This window comes from Ctenopharyngodon idella, chromosome 13, assembly GCF_019924925.1.
Source record: "Ctenopharyngodon idella isolate HZGC_01 chromosome 13, HZGC01, whole genome shotgun sequence".
In the NCBI taxonomy this organism is placed as follows: Eukaryota; Metazoa; Chordata; class Actinopteri; order Cypriniformes; family Xenocyprididae; genus Ctenopharyngodon; species Ctenopharyngodon idella.
In genome coordinates this window covers 15,417,069-15,434,348 of record NC_067232.1, presented here as the reverse complement: position 1 = coordinate 15,434,348, position 17,280 = coordinate 15,417,069, and the positions used below count along the sequence as shown (strand labels likewise).

General features: G+C 36.0%; 1 protein-coding gene across 1 annotated transcript in view; it reads left to right on the top strand.

The window, feature by feature from the left end:
* Positions 1–601: 601 nt before the first annotated feature.
* The window catches only part of sptlc3 (serine palmitoyltransferase, long chain base subunit 3), a 36,170-nt gene continuing 19,491 nt past the window's right edge, over positions 602–17,280 (top strand). The window contains exons 1-6 of the mRNA XM_051917508.1: positions 602–1,616; positions 2,255–2,455; positions 4,067–4,221; positions 7,007–7,155; positions 13,522–13,646; positions 15,571–15,664. Of these exons, the coding sequence (XP_051773468.1) occupies positions 1,515–1,616; positions 2,255–2,455; positions 4,067–4,221; positions 7,007–7,155; positions 13,522–13,646; positions 15,571–15,664 (826 nt within the window). The 5' untranslated portion in view covers positions 602–1,514. The remainder of the gene's footprint in view (positions 1,617–2,254; positions 2,456–4,066; positions 4,222–7,006; positions 7,156–13,521; positions 13,647–15,570; positions 15,665–17,280) is intronic.

Here is a 17,280-nt window from a genome sequence, read left to right as displayed (position 1 = left end):
GCAACTAACTTAAATAATAGGCTGTTTAATTAAAATTAAAGCTGAAATAAAAATTAAAGTGACATAAAATTATAAAAAAAATAATAAAAATGACAACCGCACATAAAAAAAATATTAAAACTCAAATTAAAAATGAAAATATAAAAATAAAAGCGAAAATTTCGATAAATAATATAATAGTAGCCTATATAAATAATACTAAAATAACACTGGTGCACCTTATATACATTTACCATACGTGTTGTACTAAATATATGAAGGGTGATGGAAAATAAAGTGTTTTACTTCTATTTTTTCATAATAGTGTGTTTTATATCACAGTTACACTGATCTAACCAGACTATTTCAAAGACCTCTTAAGAGCTGTTGATTTAGAGAAGTGCCATCAGGCCCAGGAGAGAGAAGAGCAAAAGGTAGGTTTGCACTCCATCTATAATGCATTTCTTATAGTTACAATAATGTAGACAAATGTTTGCTCCATTTTTTAATCGCATTATAATACAGTCACATTGATGTAACCATATAATGAGGAGGAGCCGTGGTCTGTATTAAGAATGGATGGTCCTGGTCATCAGCCTCTTTTGTGGGGGACACTGTCTTTGTCAGGGAGGGAAAAACTAAATTATTAATGATTATTTGTGACTTAAAATCACAGATTTTTTACTTTATCTCTAAAAAATTATCCCTTTAACAATGATAGGAAATTTGAACATAAACTGGCAGCAGGTGAAAACAGTCTTAACCATTAGATATATAATGATGTAGGCCTAAGTTCTCTTAATTACACATTATATCACAAATATAAGACAAGGTTAAATTTATAATAATAAAACACATCACAAATTTAATGCAGTGACATGCAATGTCAATAACATTCATAACAGGCTAAAACATTTTACATTTGCTGTGCCTCGTTTCTGAGGGGCTTCTTAGATTGAGGACCCTGGCAGTCAGAGGCCCGTCCAAAATCCATCTTTGGTTGGTTTAAATAGTTAAATTATGGTTAATGAAAACTAATTAAACCAAGTAAACTCTTTCCAAGCTGTTAGATAATAGACTATATCGTTTGCATATTGCACAACATGGATTTTTTCACCCTGCACGTGTTTCTTTTACCACTGACAACTCTGTCGTTGTGGCTGCAGCAGGTTTACTTTTAGTTTTGCTTTTCATTTACTATAATACACATCCAGACACAGATTCAGAACGACTGTATCCAAGTTTGAAAGTACCATTGTGTCTTCACTGTACAAAGTGGAGCTCTTCCGATATTATCAGATCTACGAAGCTGTCAAAGGGAGCGCCCAGTCGCGTCGTGTCATTCCTCTGATGTCCGCGAATACTTCCTGGTCCAAAGTTGTGTGTACACAAATCAAAGTCATTTGAGCATGAAGTCGGATGGTGAACTCACATAAGGGAATTGCACTTCAACGGACACACACACACTTCTCTAAACTGAAGAAAAGAGAAGTTCAATAGTATAATTCATTCTTCAGCGTTGACGCTTTGCGAACATGATGCGAACAGATGAGCACTATCAATGCAACGGAACCCTGAAGTCTCATTGTGACCAGGAAAACAACAGTTTGAAAAATGGATATCACATAAATGAAAAGGTATGTCAAACTGCATCACTTCGGCTCAATGTATGGCAAAATACGTCAAGTTAAACGTGAAAGTTTAAAAATGAAAGTTAAAGGGGTAATCCTTAAAGATGACTCGAAGGAGTTTTTAAATACAACGCTGTTACACAAGGGTTTGACTTAGCATGGAATTTGAATTGGGAGGTCCAATTCATTTCACCGAATCGGTTCGTCCAGGTGGTTCGTTTAATGAATCCTTTCAGAAGACCGAGTCACCAATTCGTTTGAGTCATCACTAAAATATGCTTAAAGTTCATGGGCGCTTTTGGTATTTCATAAATGTTTATCCTTATGAAAATATATAAATAGTAACCCTATAGTAAGTTTAACTGTAAAATTTGTGTTAGTAACCACAGGAAAAATTATTGTGGCTTCTCTAATTTAACTATGGTTTCTACAAACAAACTGTGGTATTTGTCATTAAAAGTTTCCTATTGGTAATGAAAGATATGGTTTAAGCACACTTAGAAATAACATTTATTATTAAATTATGTTAATAATACTGTTTAGTTCATGTAGTAGGCCTATATGTTTTAAATATCATTCGTCTGCTAAGTTACAGTGCCATTAAAATAATATTAACTATATTTTGTTAACCTGTGATATTGCAGGTGCAGAAAAATGGCAAGGGAAACGGTTTTCATCAGCCTCGAGTTAGGGGTGAAGATTCATTTGAGGAAGCCCCCATGTATGTGGCTGTCCTGACATACATGGGCTATGGAATTGTCATTCTGTTTGGCTATTTCAGAGACTTTTTAAGAGCTCTTGGTTTAGAGAAATGCCATCAGGCCCAGGAGAGAGAAGAGCAAAAGGTAGGTTTGCTCTCCATCTAATACATTTTGCACAGTAACCACCATGTAGAGAACGTTAGTTTGTTCTAGTTTGTCTTGCTCTAGTTTCCATACACGATGGGAAGAATATCTTTTTTATTATTATTTTGATCATTACCTCATGTAAACCTTCTACTGAATTGGTAGGACTTATTATTTTGTGATTAGAATAACAACTTTCTTTTGTGTCTAAAAGGCAAATGTTCTGAGAGTTGCATACTTAACATTTAAAAAATAACTGTAAAAAGATGAGTATTAGGGAAGACAGATTTAAAGTGTTTTCTTTCATGTCATTTAATTTACACACTGTTCACTATGGAAAATCTCCATGATATGTGTGAGGTGATGCTGGGGAGGTTAAAGACGCAATTAAACCCCAAAGGAGAGTGACTTCATTATTTCTGCTCTCAGTCTGTCCGTTGAGAAAAGATGCCTCTTTTATGCACATTTCTCACTTAAAGCTTGTGGTATTACATTAGATGTGATTATTCAAAGGCATACATTTTTGAAGTTAAGTTGGCAAGATCACAAAAGGGTAAGCTTTCAGAGGGAGTCACACCTTTAGTAAAATAGTGTTATATTGGTATGAGTGAACACATTGGGTATTTTCTGCTCTGTGCTTGCCATGTTTTCCATGATCAGCGTGAATCACTGCGGCCAAATTGGCACAGTCTAAATCTTCTAAGCTAGCTGTAAACTTTAAAGTGTACAAACACAAATCATTAAGAAATGAGTGCAACAGATTTTTCAGTGTAGGAATGCTGGTATAGCACCACCTTTTGCCCAAATTATCCAATGAAAATAAATAGATGAACCGGAAAGAACAGGTTTTACTTCAGTGCTGCACATTTCACAGAGTGTGCTTGATATATAGTAGGCCTATACACTCCATTAGCATTTAAGAGCAAAATTTACATGTGTCCCCAAATGATCTCACGCCATTTCCATTCTCCCTTGTCCTGTTTAACAGGGGTTTCTACATTGCTGTCACATACCAGCAAAGCTTTAAACTGTTTGCTTTGTGCTAAATGAAAACAAAAGAGTGCAGTTTTTGTTTCAAATTTTTTAGTGTCTTAAGAGAACGCTTTGAATGCATGATCTGAAACGCTGGGCAAAGATCAGACACCTCCTCGGTGACCAGAAAAACTTATGAGTGGCAGTCAAAAGCTTATGCAAAAAAAAAAAAAAAAACCTTGTGAAAGTCAGGCAGTTTGTTGTGCCTTTGTTATTTTCTTGTGTCTTAACTGTCCCCATAACTAGGATTCTGAGCAGTTCAAAGTAGGTTTAATAAAGGCAGCACAATGAGGAGTCTGCTTAGCCTCTCAATTGTTCTTTGGCAGAGTTTACTTAAGGACAAGATGTGGGTGAGTCTCTCAGGACTCTGATACTCACAGAGCAGATGGTTTTGAAACATTCACCCGGTTGTAACTACCCACATGCAAAGTGTCTTTTTATGGCTGATCTTGGGTCAGCTGTGCCTCTTCTTTTTTAATGAATAGGGCATATTGTGGAAGGAAAGCATGAAATACTGATGTTAGGTTGTTTTAAAAGTGCTTCTGATTGTTGTGTTGTAACTGATTTCTTGTATTACAGGACTTTGTTCCCCTTTACCAAGATTTTGAAAACTTCTACACCCGGAACCTGTACATGAGAGTCAGGGACAACTGGAACCGGCCCATATGCAGTTTACCTGGTCCGGTTTTTGATCTCATGGAAAGAGTAACGGATGATTACAACTGGACGTTTAGGTAAGTCTATGGTTTGCATAAAACAGGCTGTTATGACTGTTGAAAAGAGCAGGATATGTTTTTGGTGTTGGTTCCTGGTACAATATGATGTCCCAGGCTTTTAAACTTTAACTTTTAAAGTCTCCCTGTAGTCAATAATTATATCCCTTAAAACTCATCTTTGATTATCAAAATGACATATTTAAACATTTTTTAATGCATTCAAATCTTGAATGTAACTTTGCTTCATTTAGTATACGCAGAGCTATGAATATGTTAATTAGCCCTACTTTTACTCACTCGCACAAGCTCAGAGATCCACTCGGTCAACTTACTGAGGTAAACGCTGCACAATGATATCGCTTTTTACAACGCCGGACACATGATGGTAATTAATATTATTTCAATAGCCTTTTGCTTGACTACATTATCAAACAGCTGCTAATGTGTTGCTAATGTTACACAAACCATGTTCCCGTTCGCGAGTCAGACGGCTGTCTTCTGAAAATCAGTATCCTTAGAAATGCTCTGAACAACTCAGAACATCAGTGGAGAAAGGCATATAGTTCATCATAACATCGTAATATACATCATAAACCCGCCATATTGCTAAATCTACACAATTTTTCATATCAACAGAAAAATATACCGGAATTACCTGGATTCTCTTGAGACTCCTACCCTGCTTTGCGGCCTAGTTAATGATATGCTAAAGCCCGCCGGTACGTTGACGTGATTGGTTGCAAGATAGTTTGTGACATCAGAAACACCAGCGATTTCAAACCGTGTTTTTGAAACTGTCTTTAGATCACTGCAGTTTTAAAGAGAAAATACTCAGCAGTGGTGTTGACTTATAAATTTGCACATGGTTTGTCTTAAAGGGATAGTTCAACCAAAAATGAAAATTATCCCATGATTTACTCACCCTCAAGCCATCCTAGATGTATATATCTTCTTTCAGAGGAACACAATCAGAGATATATTTAAAAATATCCTTAGTCCTCCAAGGTTTATAAGTAATGGTTGTGAATGGGGGGCAGCGTTTTGAAGTCAAAAATAATGCATCCATCCATAAAAAAAAAGTAATCCATATGACTCCAGTGGGTTAATAAAGGCCTTCTGAAGCGAAGCAATGTGTTTTTGTAAGAAAAATATCCATATTTAAAACTATAAATTCAAATAACTAGCTTCCGGTGGATGACCGTAAGCAGAATACACAAGTCAATTTGTGGCGGAAGAGTATCCTTTGACCTGACGCGCAATGTAATGATGAATGCGGAAGCGCGGAGGATAAAGCAAAACAAATCATCGGTCACGGATTATAAGTCTAAAACTATAATTTTTAAAGAGAAATTTCGGAGGATTTTGATATAAGAGAAGAGGAGCTTAAATCTGTTGCACAGCCCTATTTGTTTGAACCGCGAGAGGCGTCTAAGCTTATGATACTCCTACATCCTGTGTCATACATCGCGTCAGAGGATTACTCATTTGGCGCAAGTCGACTTGCGCGTTCTGCGTACGGTCATCTGCCGGAAGCTAGTTATTTGAATTTTCAATATGGATATTTTTCTTACAAAAATGCATCATTTCACTTCAGAAGGCCTTTATTAACCCACTGGAGTCATATGGATTACTTTTTTTATGGATGGATGCATTATTTTTGACTTCAAAACGCGGCCCCCCATCCACAACCATTATAAACCTTGGAGGACTAAGGATATTTTAAAATAGATCTCTGAGATGTGTTCGTCTGAAAGACGATAGTCATATACACCTAGGATGTCTTGAGGGTGAGTAAATCATGGGATAATTTTTATTTTTGGGTTAACTATCCCTTTAAAGCATTTTAAAAACACTGCATAGACATATAAACAACATTAAAAGCTTTTTTTTTTTTTTACCACAGTGGGACTTTAACCAACTTAAAGAGCATTCATTTTTTGACCAGACCAGCACTAAAGACCATAAACCTGCTTGTTCATTCATACCGGTACAATCTGGTCTTTTTATACAAGGAGAAATATATTAAAATATGATAATATAATTATATAATAATCATTCAAAAGTTTTGTGTGTGTGTTTTACATTCATGCTTTTATTAAGCAATGATGTATTAAATTGATCAAAAGACATTACACACACAGAAAAATCAAATAAATGCTGTTCTGTTGAACTTTCTATTCTTCAAAGAATCCTGAAAAAATCCATCACAGTTTCTAGAAAAATATTAACTAACGTTTTCAATGTTGATAATAATAAGGAATGTCTGTTTAGCACCATATCAGCATATTAGAATGATTTCTGAAGGATCATGTGACACTGAAGGCTGGAGTAATGATGCTGAAAATTCAGCTTTGACATCACAGGAATAAATTTTAATATATATTAGAATAGAAAACATTTGTTTGAAATTGTAATATTATTTCAAAATATTGATACTATTTTTACTGTATTTTGGATCAGATAAATGCTTTGATGAGCATAAGTGACTTCTTATAAAAACATTAAAAATTTACAGTCCCTAAACCTTTAAACACTAATGTATATTATATAATATCAATATATTATTAATACATTTCATCAGAGGAGAAATATTAAGTGGCAGTTATATGATTTTTCCTCATTTTCTCCCCATTTTCTTCATTTTGTTCTGTAATTTCAGCTAATGTTATTTATTGTGTCTTTCAACGGCCGCCCCAACACTAATATTTCAGTTCCACCCAAGAACAAGAAGGATATATATACAGGCTACTCAGGATAAATCAGTATCTATAACGGTTTGGTTGATGTGTTTCTTTTTTGTCAGGTTAACAGGGAGAACCATTGAGAACGTCATAAACATGGGCTCCTACAACTATCTGGGTTTCGCTGAAAACAATGTTGACTTCCTGAAAACTGTAGCAGAGAAGACCAGACAGTACGGGGTGGGCGTCTGCAGCACAAGACAGGAACTAGGTATTTGTGTCGTTTCACCTCAACCGAAACCATACCTACAATCACAGAAACAGGTCACCTATAGCATCCAACATTGTTTGCATTAAGAACAAGCATGGTAGCTTGTTTAGCATCTATTGTGATTTAGTTAATGCCACCATAAACCTGTCAAAAGCATTTTTTCCACTTGTGATCTGACCTGCTTTGAGCAGCGTTCACAGAATTCCTCCTGCACCAATAGATTTATTAAAGGCCCAACCTGTTTTTTAATTTGCAGCTCAAGTTGATGATTGACTGACCTGTTTCATATCTGTCTCTGCATGTTTATTACATGTGTTGTGATAAATCAAATGACACATAATTATCTTCCCCATATGTTTATTTAGTGCATTTTTTTTTTTTTTTTTTTTACAAATGTCATGTAGATTGTGTAGGTTAAAAGCTGGCTTGTTTGCACTAAGGCTAAGAGGTAAAATGGTTATCAGTGATGGAAAACCAGGAAATGTCAGGGAATTTTAAAGTGCCTTTATTATACTATTTTAAAGGCTATTAATTTTGTTTTTGGAGGTCTCCTACAATAGGTTTACATGCATCTAAGATCAAAAAATTGTGATTTACAAGTTTGAAAAAGTCTGTAGTGAATATAGAGTTTTTTAAATTTATGCTAAGTTCTAATTTATTTGGTTAGAAAATTACACTTTGCGAGTTCAGTTACTATAAAATGATATTTAAAAATGCTTATTGAGTAATCACAAACTTTCATGGAAATTCGCTGTTAAGAGGGTATGGAAATCTTTGATGGTGTTTTAGAGATTAGACCTGTTCAGTGGCACAATTCTAAGTACTTTGGTTTGACTGATGTTCTGGCATCTGGTTATTCTGGTTTGTTGCGTATGTCTGTGACATTTTTTTTAGCTGCTTGATGACTGTTGCTACCTGTTCTGACATCAGCAATGCTGTAAAACATCACGTGAGCACAGTTGGGCAAAGTACACATGAGAGTAAAGCTGGAATTAATTTTGCCACTTTTTTATTACACTTTCTCTGTGTCACTGCTTTTCTGTTTTCTCCTCATACATACACTCTTACACAGTAAAAATCCCTCTTAATAACATGATTGTTTCATCAGATATCAGATCATATCCATAGTAAAGTAGGTCATCTGAGATATTTTATCTGCGGCGCTATCCAGTGAATGCACTACTGTGGTGAATCTAAGCCAAATATCAGAAACAGACACAAAAAGAACATGTGATCATGAGTCATGGGGGTATTTGTGTGTAAAGTCCTTTTCGTATCATTCATTATTCATTTGAGGGATTCATTTATTTTTTTTCTGCATCTCTCAGAGGCTATCGTTGCTTTTGGATATATTTCTGCAGGCCTTCTGTTAAATGAGCAATAACAACTAACCCCACGACTCCTTATTAAGATGCAGTTCCTAATTAGACGCCTGTGTATGTATGTGCGTATTGGGCATTTTTGTAGTCGAGATTCTCAAACATAAAAAATGAGTAACTAATTCTTTAGTTTATTCACAAACATTACATCACCAGTGTTTCAAAATAAGTATAAAATGCTTATAGAAATTATATATTATTACAAAGTAAATGTATGAAATATGTAAAATATTAAAATCTAATATATAAAAATAGTTTACTTATTTATAAAAATGAAGTATAAATATTCATGAATCTTGTTTTACTAAGTGTTTAAAGGGTTTTACAAATGGAAAATTTGCATTTATGAACATTTAGAAACAGGAATTAAAGGGATAGTTCACCTAAAATTGAAAATTATCCTATGATTTACTCACCCTCAAACCATTCTAGGTGTATATGACTATCTTCTTTCAGATGAACACAATCTGAGATATATTTAAAAATATCCTTAGTCCTCCAAGGTTTATAATGGTTGTGAATGGGTGCCCAGATTTTGAAGACAAAAAAAATGCATCCATCCATAAAAAAATGTGCCATGACGTTCTACACAATGACATGACATACTACGCGTTATAGCGTAGGACATAGCGTAGTACATCATGGCATAGTGTAGAACGTCATAGCATTGTGTACTACGTCGTGGAAGTTAACGCGCCGGAAGCTTGTTATTTTACTTTAATTTAAGTTTTAATTATTTAAGGATATGTGTCTTACACAAATGCGTAAATTCGCTTCAGAAGGCCTTTATGAGTTGTATGGATTCATTTTTTTATAGATGGATGCATTTTTTTTTGTCTTCAAAATCTGGGCAGCCATTCACAACCATTACAAACTTTAGAGGACTAAGGAATTTTTTAAAATATATCTCCAATTGTGTTAGTCTAAAAGAAGATAGTCATATACACCTAGGATGGCTTGAGGGTGAGTAAATCATGGAATAATTTTCATTTTTGGGTGAACAAACCTTTTAAAATCACAGAATTCAGCAGAATTACTACACTTAAATTTGTACTGGAAAGTGGCATTGTATCTCCCAAGTTACATAAGATTACTATTTTACTCATAATTTATGTGATGTTGGTTAATGTTTTTTTTCTTTACTGTTACATTATGGTCACGGTTGACAGGATGTTTTTGTTCTAACTACAAGATCAATAAGGTCTGTGTTTGTTTTAAGACTTCTACATCAATCATTTATAGAAATTCTGCCTGAGTATCTCTGTTTCTTTAGAATTCATTATTATATGTGTGTGTGTTTTTAGTCACCATGGACTATTTAACTGTACTAAGAGTTTATAGGTTTAACATTAAGTTACAGTTGTCAAACACTAATATCACTGAAGCAGGTAGCACTTAAGTATGGAGGAGTCAACAACATAATGGGTCATTTAAGTGTCACATTTATTGTTAGAAGAGCTAAATGTTTCACCATGGTAATGTAGTCATTGTGTAACCAGTGGGTGGCAAATGTTGTTTTGCTAAACTAGTTTCCTGCATGAGACAAAAGTTGTCTTTCTCTAGTGTGTGCCTAAGTGGCTCTTAAACCAGAATCTTTCATTGAGCTACATCCTTTTTTTGTCTTATTGGAGCTACTTAAAATATTGATATATTTTCTATTTTTGTTTTTGTTCTGTTAGTGTGAATTGAGCCCAGAACAGTTCACAGCACCAGTGTTTAAAGGAATTTTGCAAGTTTTAAACAAGTTAAACTTTAGGCATGCTTTCGATTACCACAGATAATAATTTGGTTGTCCTTCTGTTTAAAAAAAAAAAAAAAAAAAAAAAAAAAACGAACAAAAATAACATTTGCATTTGCAATGGAAGTCTATGTGGGGCTTGAAAACAAAAATGTAGAGCTTAAAATTATGTTAATTCTTTCGTATGAAAATGTGTGTGTTATTTATGTTGCAAAGTTGTGTAAATCATCCTTTTAATGTTGGGATTACTGTTTTAGTGGGATAAACTTGTTTACTGGTGTAAAACAAATTTAAAGTTACAGTGTTTACAGACTTTTGTGCAACAGGAGTTGAAATATTGTATATAACTTTGCACAAACAGGATTAGTAAGCAATTTTATCATATTAGTCCCATGTTAACAAATATAACATTAAAATGTTATGCTATGTTCTTCCTGTATATGTTAATCTGGTGCAGTGCCTTATCCCATAAACTTCTACTGTAAATATTACTGTAAACATGACTTTCTGTAGTAGTCTGTGCCCACAGATGTTGTTTATCAAGCTTAATTTGTATTTAACCCTGAATGTAACTCGTTACTGTTTTCAGAGCTGTTCCCATCCATTTAAATTAAATTAAGATGTTTTGAGAACTTGCTGTTATATGGGCAGTTTCTGCTTGTGTATACACTCCCACCAGGTGAATGTGATCTTCATGGGTCTCGCTCTCATTTCTCACTTCATTAGACTACTACAATACCCCAGTTACAAGTCAAGACCCTTGTGTGTTTCCTCTGTATAGAGCGAGCTTCTCAGTTATCACACTGAAGTGCAGTTTAGCCGCCCCGGACCTGATTCAGGTTTAATCAAACACATCACGCTTCAGCTGCTGCTGTGAGAAGTAATGATCAGAGGTCCGGAGTAATCAATGGTGTTTTAGAGTACAAAGATCTCTATAGGAATCATGTAAAAGGCATTTATTCACATACCAACATTGAGGGTTGTACAATCACTCTTGACTGCTGTCTTATTCAGTAGGAAATATCGTTAGCCAGAATTTATTGCTTTAAAGCTGTTGAACATTTCCAGCAGTCAGAACTTTATGGTTTGTTTGCCACTTTGGTGAGTAAGAGGGTTTCATGGGATCACACATAAGTAAAATCATACAGACAATATATGGGGGATTTCCAGAAACATTAGATGGTATTGATATATTAGCAAATACTATAGAATAACACAAGATGCGTCACTGGTATTGTTTTGAATGCGTCACTAGTATTGTTTTGAATGGGATAAAGTGCAACGCGCAATATATCGGAAATAAGTCCCGCCTTCTAAATAAGAGCCAATCGCCGATTGGTAAAGTCATCGCGTCACTGCAGCGGCCGTTAGAAGCTCCGGTTCCTATAGAAACAGTCAGACGCGCGCTTCCGAAATAAGGCACAAGAGACGCGCATTTAGGACTGCGCATACGCGCTAGCTTGATCCAGCCTGAATAATACTGAATAATAATATTTTTTTTGTCATGATTTGAGCGTTTAGAAACAAAATTTATGAGACAGTTGTTGTTAGATTTCATTGGTGATTTCAAATATGAAATTTAATTGAAAGCTTGGCAAACAGCTTTGGAGAATTTGATGTTTTCCCATTCAAAGAGATAGGAGCTGCACTTGGATTACCGAGAGGTGTTTCAGAGATGGCCGCCGAGTGGAATGACTTGTCTTAAAGGGACTTTGATATTAGTCAGTAAATTCCTCTTCCTGTCATCCCAATTCAATTTCCATTTGGACAGCCTGAGGGGTGTGGCCAATTCAATTCAAATTCCAACTCATGAGTTTAAGTTCACCCAAAAATGAAAATGTAACTTCATTTACCCCATTAATTAACTTAACCTAATGTCGTTCTAAAACTGTATGACTGTGGAACATATAAGAGGATACTTTGAGAAATGTCTGTGGTTTTTGTCCATACAGTCATCAAAACTGTTTGGTTACCAACATTCTCAAAAATATCTCAAAAATATTTGTGTTCTGCAAAAGAAAGAAAGTCATACAGGTTTGGAACAAAATGATTTTTTGATTAATTCAGATTAGTCCATTTTTATCACTCTATGTCTTGGGTTTAATGGTAAACCATTTAAACTGGTTATGGTGGTCTGGTTCAGCTGGTGCTTCAGGCTGAAACTGCCATTATGTGGGAAATTCTCAAGATGGAGTATTTGGGAATATATTTGCTGTTCTCATTTAACTACCACTTTTCAGTTGTTTTAACTGTTTGTGCAATATTAATATCCAGAGTTTGACATTTTAAATTTGATTAAATTTTGACTAATATGATTAATAATAACATAATGTAATTTTTAGGTGAACTCTTCCTTTAAAGTGAGTCAATTTGTAAATTCTGAATATTTCCAACTACTTTTAACTTCAAGGCCTGTTAATTACCTCAAAAAGCAATGACATCATTCTGCAGTCGCAATAAAAAAGAACACTAGAGATTTATGGCACATATCTATAGCCTATATATTTATCTATATTTAACACATGAGGCATGGGTCACATTTTTATCTCACAGTATCAGATGTTCTTTTTGTTTTTGTCTTATCATTATGGCAGTATTTCTTGTCTGTATGTTTTTAGTCTCTGAAGGCACCTACTGAGTGATTAATAACCTTTCACCTCACATGTTCTGGACAGATCTCATTTGTTTCCCCTATGCTGATGCTGTCTGAGCCTCTAAAACTAGAAACGCTAAAGAAGACATGCTGAAAAAGCTTTTCCTCCAAAGCTGTAGAATCCCTAATCTGACTGGGAAAGACTGTGGTCTAATAAATTCTTATGTCTGTGGTTTTACCAAAAAAAAAAAAAAAACGTATTATTTTTTTATTAATGCAATTTTACATCCAGCAAAGGGAAATACATGAGAGCAGAGATGTCTACTGTTGTTCTTACCGTATGCTTCTAACACTTCCTGTTGTTCATGATCCTGAATACCCTCTGTGGTGGAAGTGGAGAGTTGTTGCTTTGGAGTTTATTTGTTTAAAAGTCTCCTCGAGGTATTGATAATCTCAAGCAGATTCAGCCTTTCACTTTGTCTTCCCTTTTTCTGGTCTTGTGGTTAAAGAATGCGGTCAGCACATGTGTTCCTGACATGTTAAGCTGTGGTACTCTTGCCTGTGTCATTTCCTGTTTCCATTTATTGTATAAAGAGACCAAGGAGACTTCTGTGATAAAAGTGTCAGCTTATACATCTCTTCATCTTTTTTTATAGCCAACTTCAGCATCCATGAGGAACTGGAGCGACTTGTTGCTGAGTTCTTGGGCATGGAGTCTGCCATGGCGTTTGGAATGGGTTTCGCCACCAATTCCATGAACATTCCAGCACTAGTCGGAAAGGTCAGCGTTTAAAAATTAATCCATAACGGTGCCTTTTTATTTTTTACATATGTCTTAAATCACTCAATTTTATCTGCTGAAGTGAGCTCACAAGTGTGGTATATTAATCTATTATCTCTGGGCGCCTGCTATTAATTGCCACTATAAACTGTTTTTCATGCACCACAGAATAACCCAATGAACCAGCACACTAAACAAACCCTTGTTAAAAATGATGCTCAATCAGATAAACAAGCACAGTTAGAACTGACAGTGTTTGTTTAGGGCGTCTCATTAGGGATTGTTTATACTGGGTCCAATGATGTGGTCATCATAACCAACTCAGATGAGAAGACCCCAGGATTTGGATGTGATCCAGAGGGCTGGGGGACTTTCTTAAGGTGCCAGAAAAATGTAACTGGTTTGACTGTGCTGAGGGGGATGTTTTTCCCTTGAGAAAGTCCTCATGATGTTGCTGCCTTGAGGTATTAGTTAAGCAGTAGTCCAACCACTTGTGCCTTCTGGAGGAGGTGTCAGTTCAAGTCCTCTCGAGGTGAAGAGGAGATGACAGCAACCATTGTTGAATCAGGCCATGCTCTGCTGACATTGAGACTTCATCATCCAGTTCACATCAGTAGATCCTGGCGACAAAAAGCTGACAACAGCTAGCAACACCAAGGCTGCGGTTCGATTCCCAGCAAAAACGCTTAAGCCGAGCTCACACTACAGGAGTTTTTAAATCCTAACCAAATATGAAATCTGGTTGCAGCACACACATAAGGAGAATCTTCACAGATGTTATTCTCGCAAATCTCACACAAGCACACACTACAAGATTTGAAATTTTTAGCGCAGCACACAGTACAGGATATTATTAAGATTATCATACCCAGAAGAGCACCTCACGTGATTTCATTGGGAATCAGATGTAAACATATTCGTCGCTGACATAAACAGGTTTTATTTGCTAGCAGCTTTCTACACTCAACCGGTATGTTCAAAACCATAGCGATTTCTCCTCAGCTTTTCTCTTTGTCTGTACGGTTGTGTCATGTTTTTGAAGATGCGTTATTCAAGGAGTTGTGTTGTTGCAACACTTCAGCGCACCGTTCCGCCATCTCCACTGTCGAACGGATCCATACAGCAGCTGGTTTCGCAATTTCAAAAGCACTCTCATTCACTTCTCTCATTGGCTGTTGTTAAAGAACTGATGTAATCTTCCCGATTTAAAATCCTAAATATCAAACATGTTTGATATGATCGGGGTGGCCACGATTTGTGTGAGAGCAGATCGGGAGCTGCAAGATTCGATCTGTGAACGCCTCACATTACCAGATAATCTGCGCCGAACATCGGAGCCGATCGAGGTCCTCGACAAGATTTTTTCTTTGATTCTCGGGAGGGGATAATATAAAATATAAAGATGTACTCTTAATTCGCTTGTCTCCTTAAAAGGTTTTTATTACTATTATATGCAAAAGTGTTCAAGAACCACCTCACTGGTGACCACTGTCCAGACAGATCATTCCCTATCTGGGACAGAATTGAACCTGGGGTTCAGATAATTAAATGAGCTCAAGTGAATTGTCAATTAAGATTCAATGACAGAAAATGAGAGCGAGCGAGAAGATAATAAAAATAGATAAATTAACAGTTAAAATAAGTGAAAAATCAGAAGTACTGTATAATATGTGTGTGTGAGAATACATTATTATTTTTAGGTTCTAGTTTATTCTTTTATTTTTACTCTTTATATTATAATATGGTATTTAGTCTGAGTTTCTGTAAAACACTGTAAACAGTGTTTTAAAAGGTTCTGTTTGTGATTGTTTTGTCTGAACCTCACATTATTATTTCACACAACATGTTATTGATGGATTCCTGCTTTAGATTCCTGCTTCATAATGTGTTCAGAGCCATGCAGTAACATATGTCTTGTTTCCAGGGCTGTCTGATCCTGAGTGATGAGCTAAATCACACGTCCCTTATCCTGGGAGCCAGGTTGTCGGGGGCAACCATTCGAGTCTTCAAACACAACAGTAAGTACATGTTCACAATATTATGAAATTTAAACTTACCAGGTCACGGAGTGTTCAGTTATCAACAAAACTGCTCAGAGTTCAACATTCTGAGGTGATCTCCTTCACAGTTTGTGATGGTTAGCCAACTAAATTTAAGCATTAGCCTGCAGCGAGGCATATTTTGGGTTTTATAATGGCTGTGCTTTAGGGAATCTATTGTAGTTAATGGTATTCTTGTGTAGCTACTAGATGACTGGTGTGCATCTTTCTCCAGAGGATGGATAGGAATACATGATGCATGAAGAACAAAAGCTTGAATGTACTCTGACAGTGCCATGTAATACTTGGTTGTGGGTCCTTAAGGTGAATCCTGGAGACTTTACATGCCACTGTCTGACCTGAAATGGTCTTGATAAAAGTGACAGAGGAGTTTAGCAACCCTACTCCATCGCACTTGGCTGCAGTGTTCAAATTAAACCTTTATTAGCTGGTTCAGGTGTGTTTGATTACGGTGAGAACTTAGGGGCTGTTCACACAACACCGTTTCCAACTAAAAACGGAACACTTTTTATTCATTTTGGCCGTTCATTTACACGACAACGTCATTTGGGGGGCCTGAAAATGCAAGCTTTTGAAAATGGGTTTCAAGGTGCAAGTTTTTGAAAACAATACCGTTATCATCTCCGTGTAAACAACAAAAACGCGGATCTGTGAAAACTGTGATGGCATGCACATGCGTATTATATGTTTAGTCTATAGGCATGTGCGTTTTTTCGTGCAAGTGCTCTGTAAAAGAATGCATATGTGCACAGGAACATAGTCTTTCTTTACAAAGTGACATTGCCAACTACTGACCTGGCAGCATAATCAGTGTTGCCAAGTCTGTGGTTTTCTAGTGGAATTGGGCTACTTTAACAGTGTTGCTGTGGGTTGTTTTTAATGTCCGCAGGTTGAAGCGTCCCCAATAACATAAACCCTGGAATGCTAAATTTACCAGGGGAACCCTGCCAAAAAAACGCGGATTTTACCCCACGGGACTCGATTTTTAACGGGGGGACGCCCCCTGAAACACGAATGATCTAGTTTTGAGTAGCAATTGGGCAGGTTTTGTTGTGAAAACCTGGCAACCCTGAGCATAATACAGTGTCCAGTTTTGGTCCTTTTCGTGGATCCGCGTTTTTTTTACATCGTTGTTGTGTAAACATACCCTGATGCTAGAGAATGTGAAGCTGACGTCACGCCGTGTTGAGTTCTGGGTAACTGTCTGTTTAGACGCCATATTAGGAGGATTTTTTGCCTTTTCTACGTGTAAAAACACTAAAGGAAGAAGGTTGAGGGGGTGACAAGAAGATGTGGGATAGCAAATCTAATAATAATGTCACTCATTAAACCTATTGCCTATCAATCAATAAAATAATCAATCAAATAATCAAATTGCTGAGTGTTTTTGCAAGTTTTGCATTTTGTTTAGTTTAAAATTACCTTTGCGAGTATGACTCTCACAGTTTGTCAGCTTGTGAATTAGCAGAACTTGCACAAGGCCTCTGCAAAACTGTTCACAAGTTTCTCGGGACTTGATTTTGGTTTTACTGTGTTGAAATAAGTATATAAAAAAACAGTGTGTCAGTGTCTGT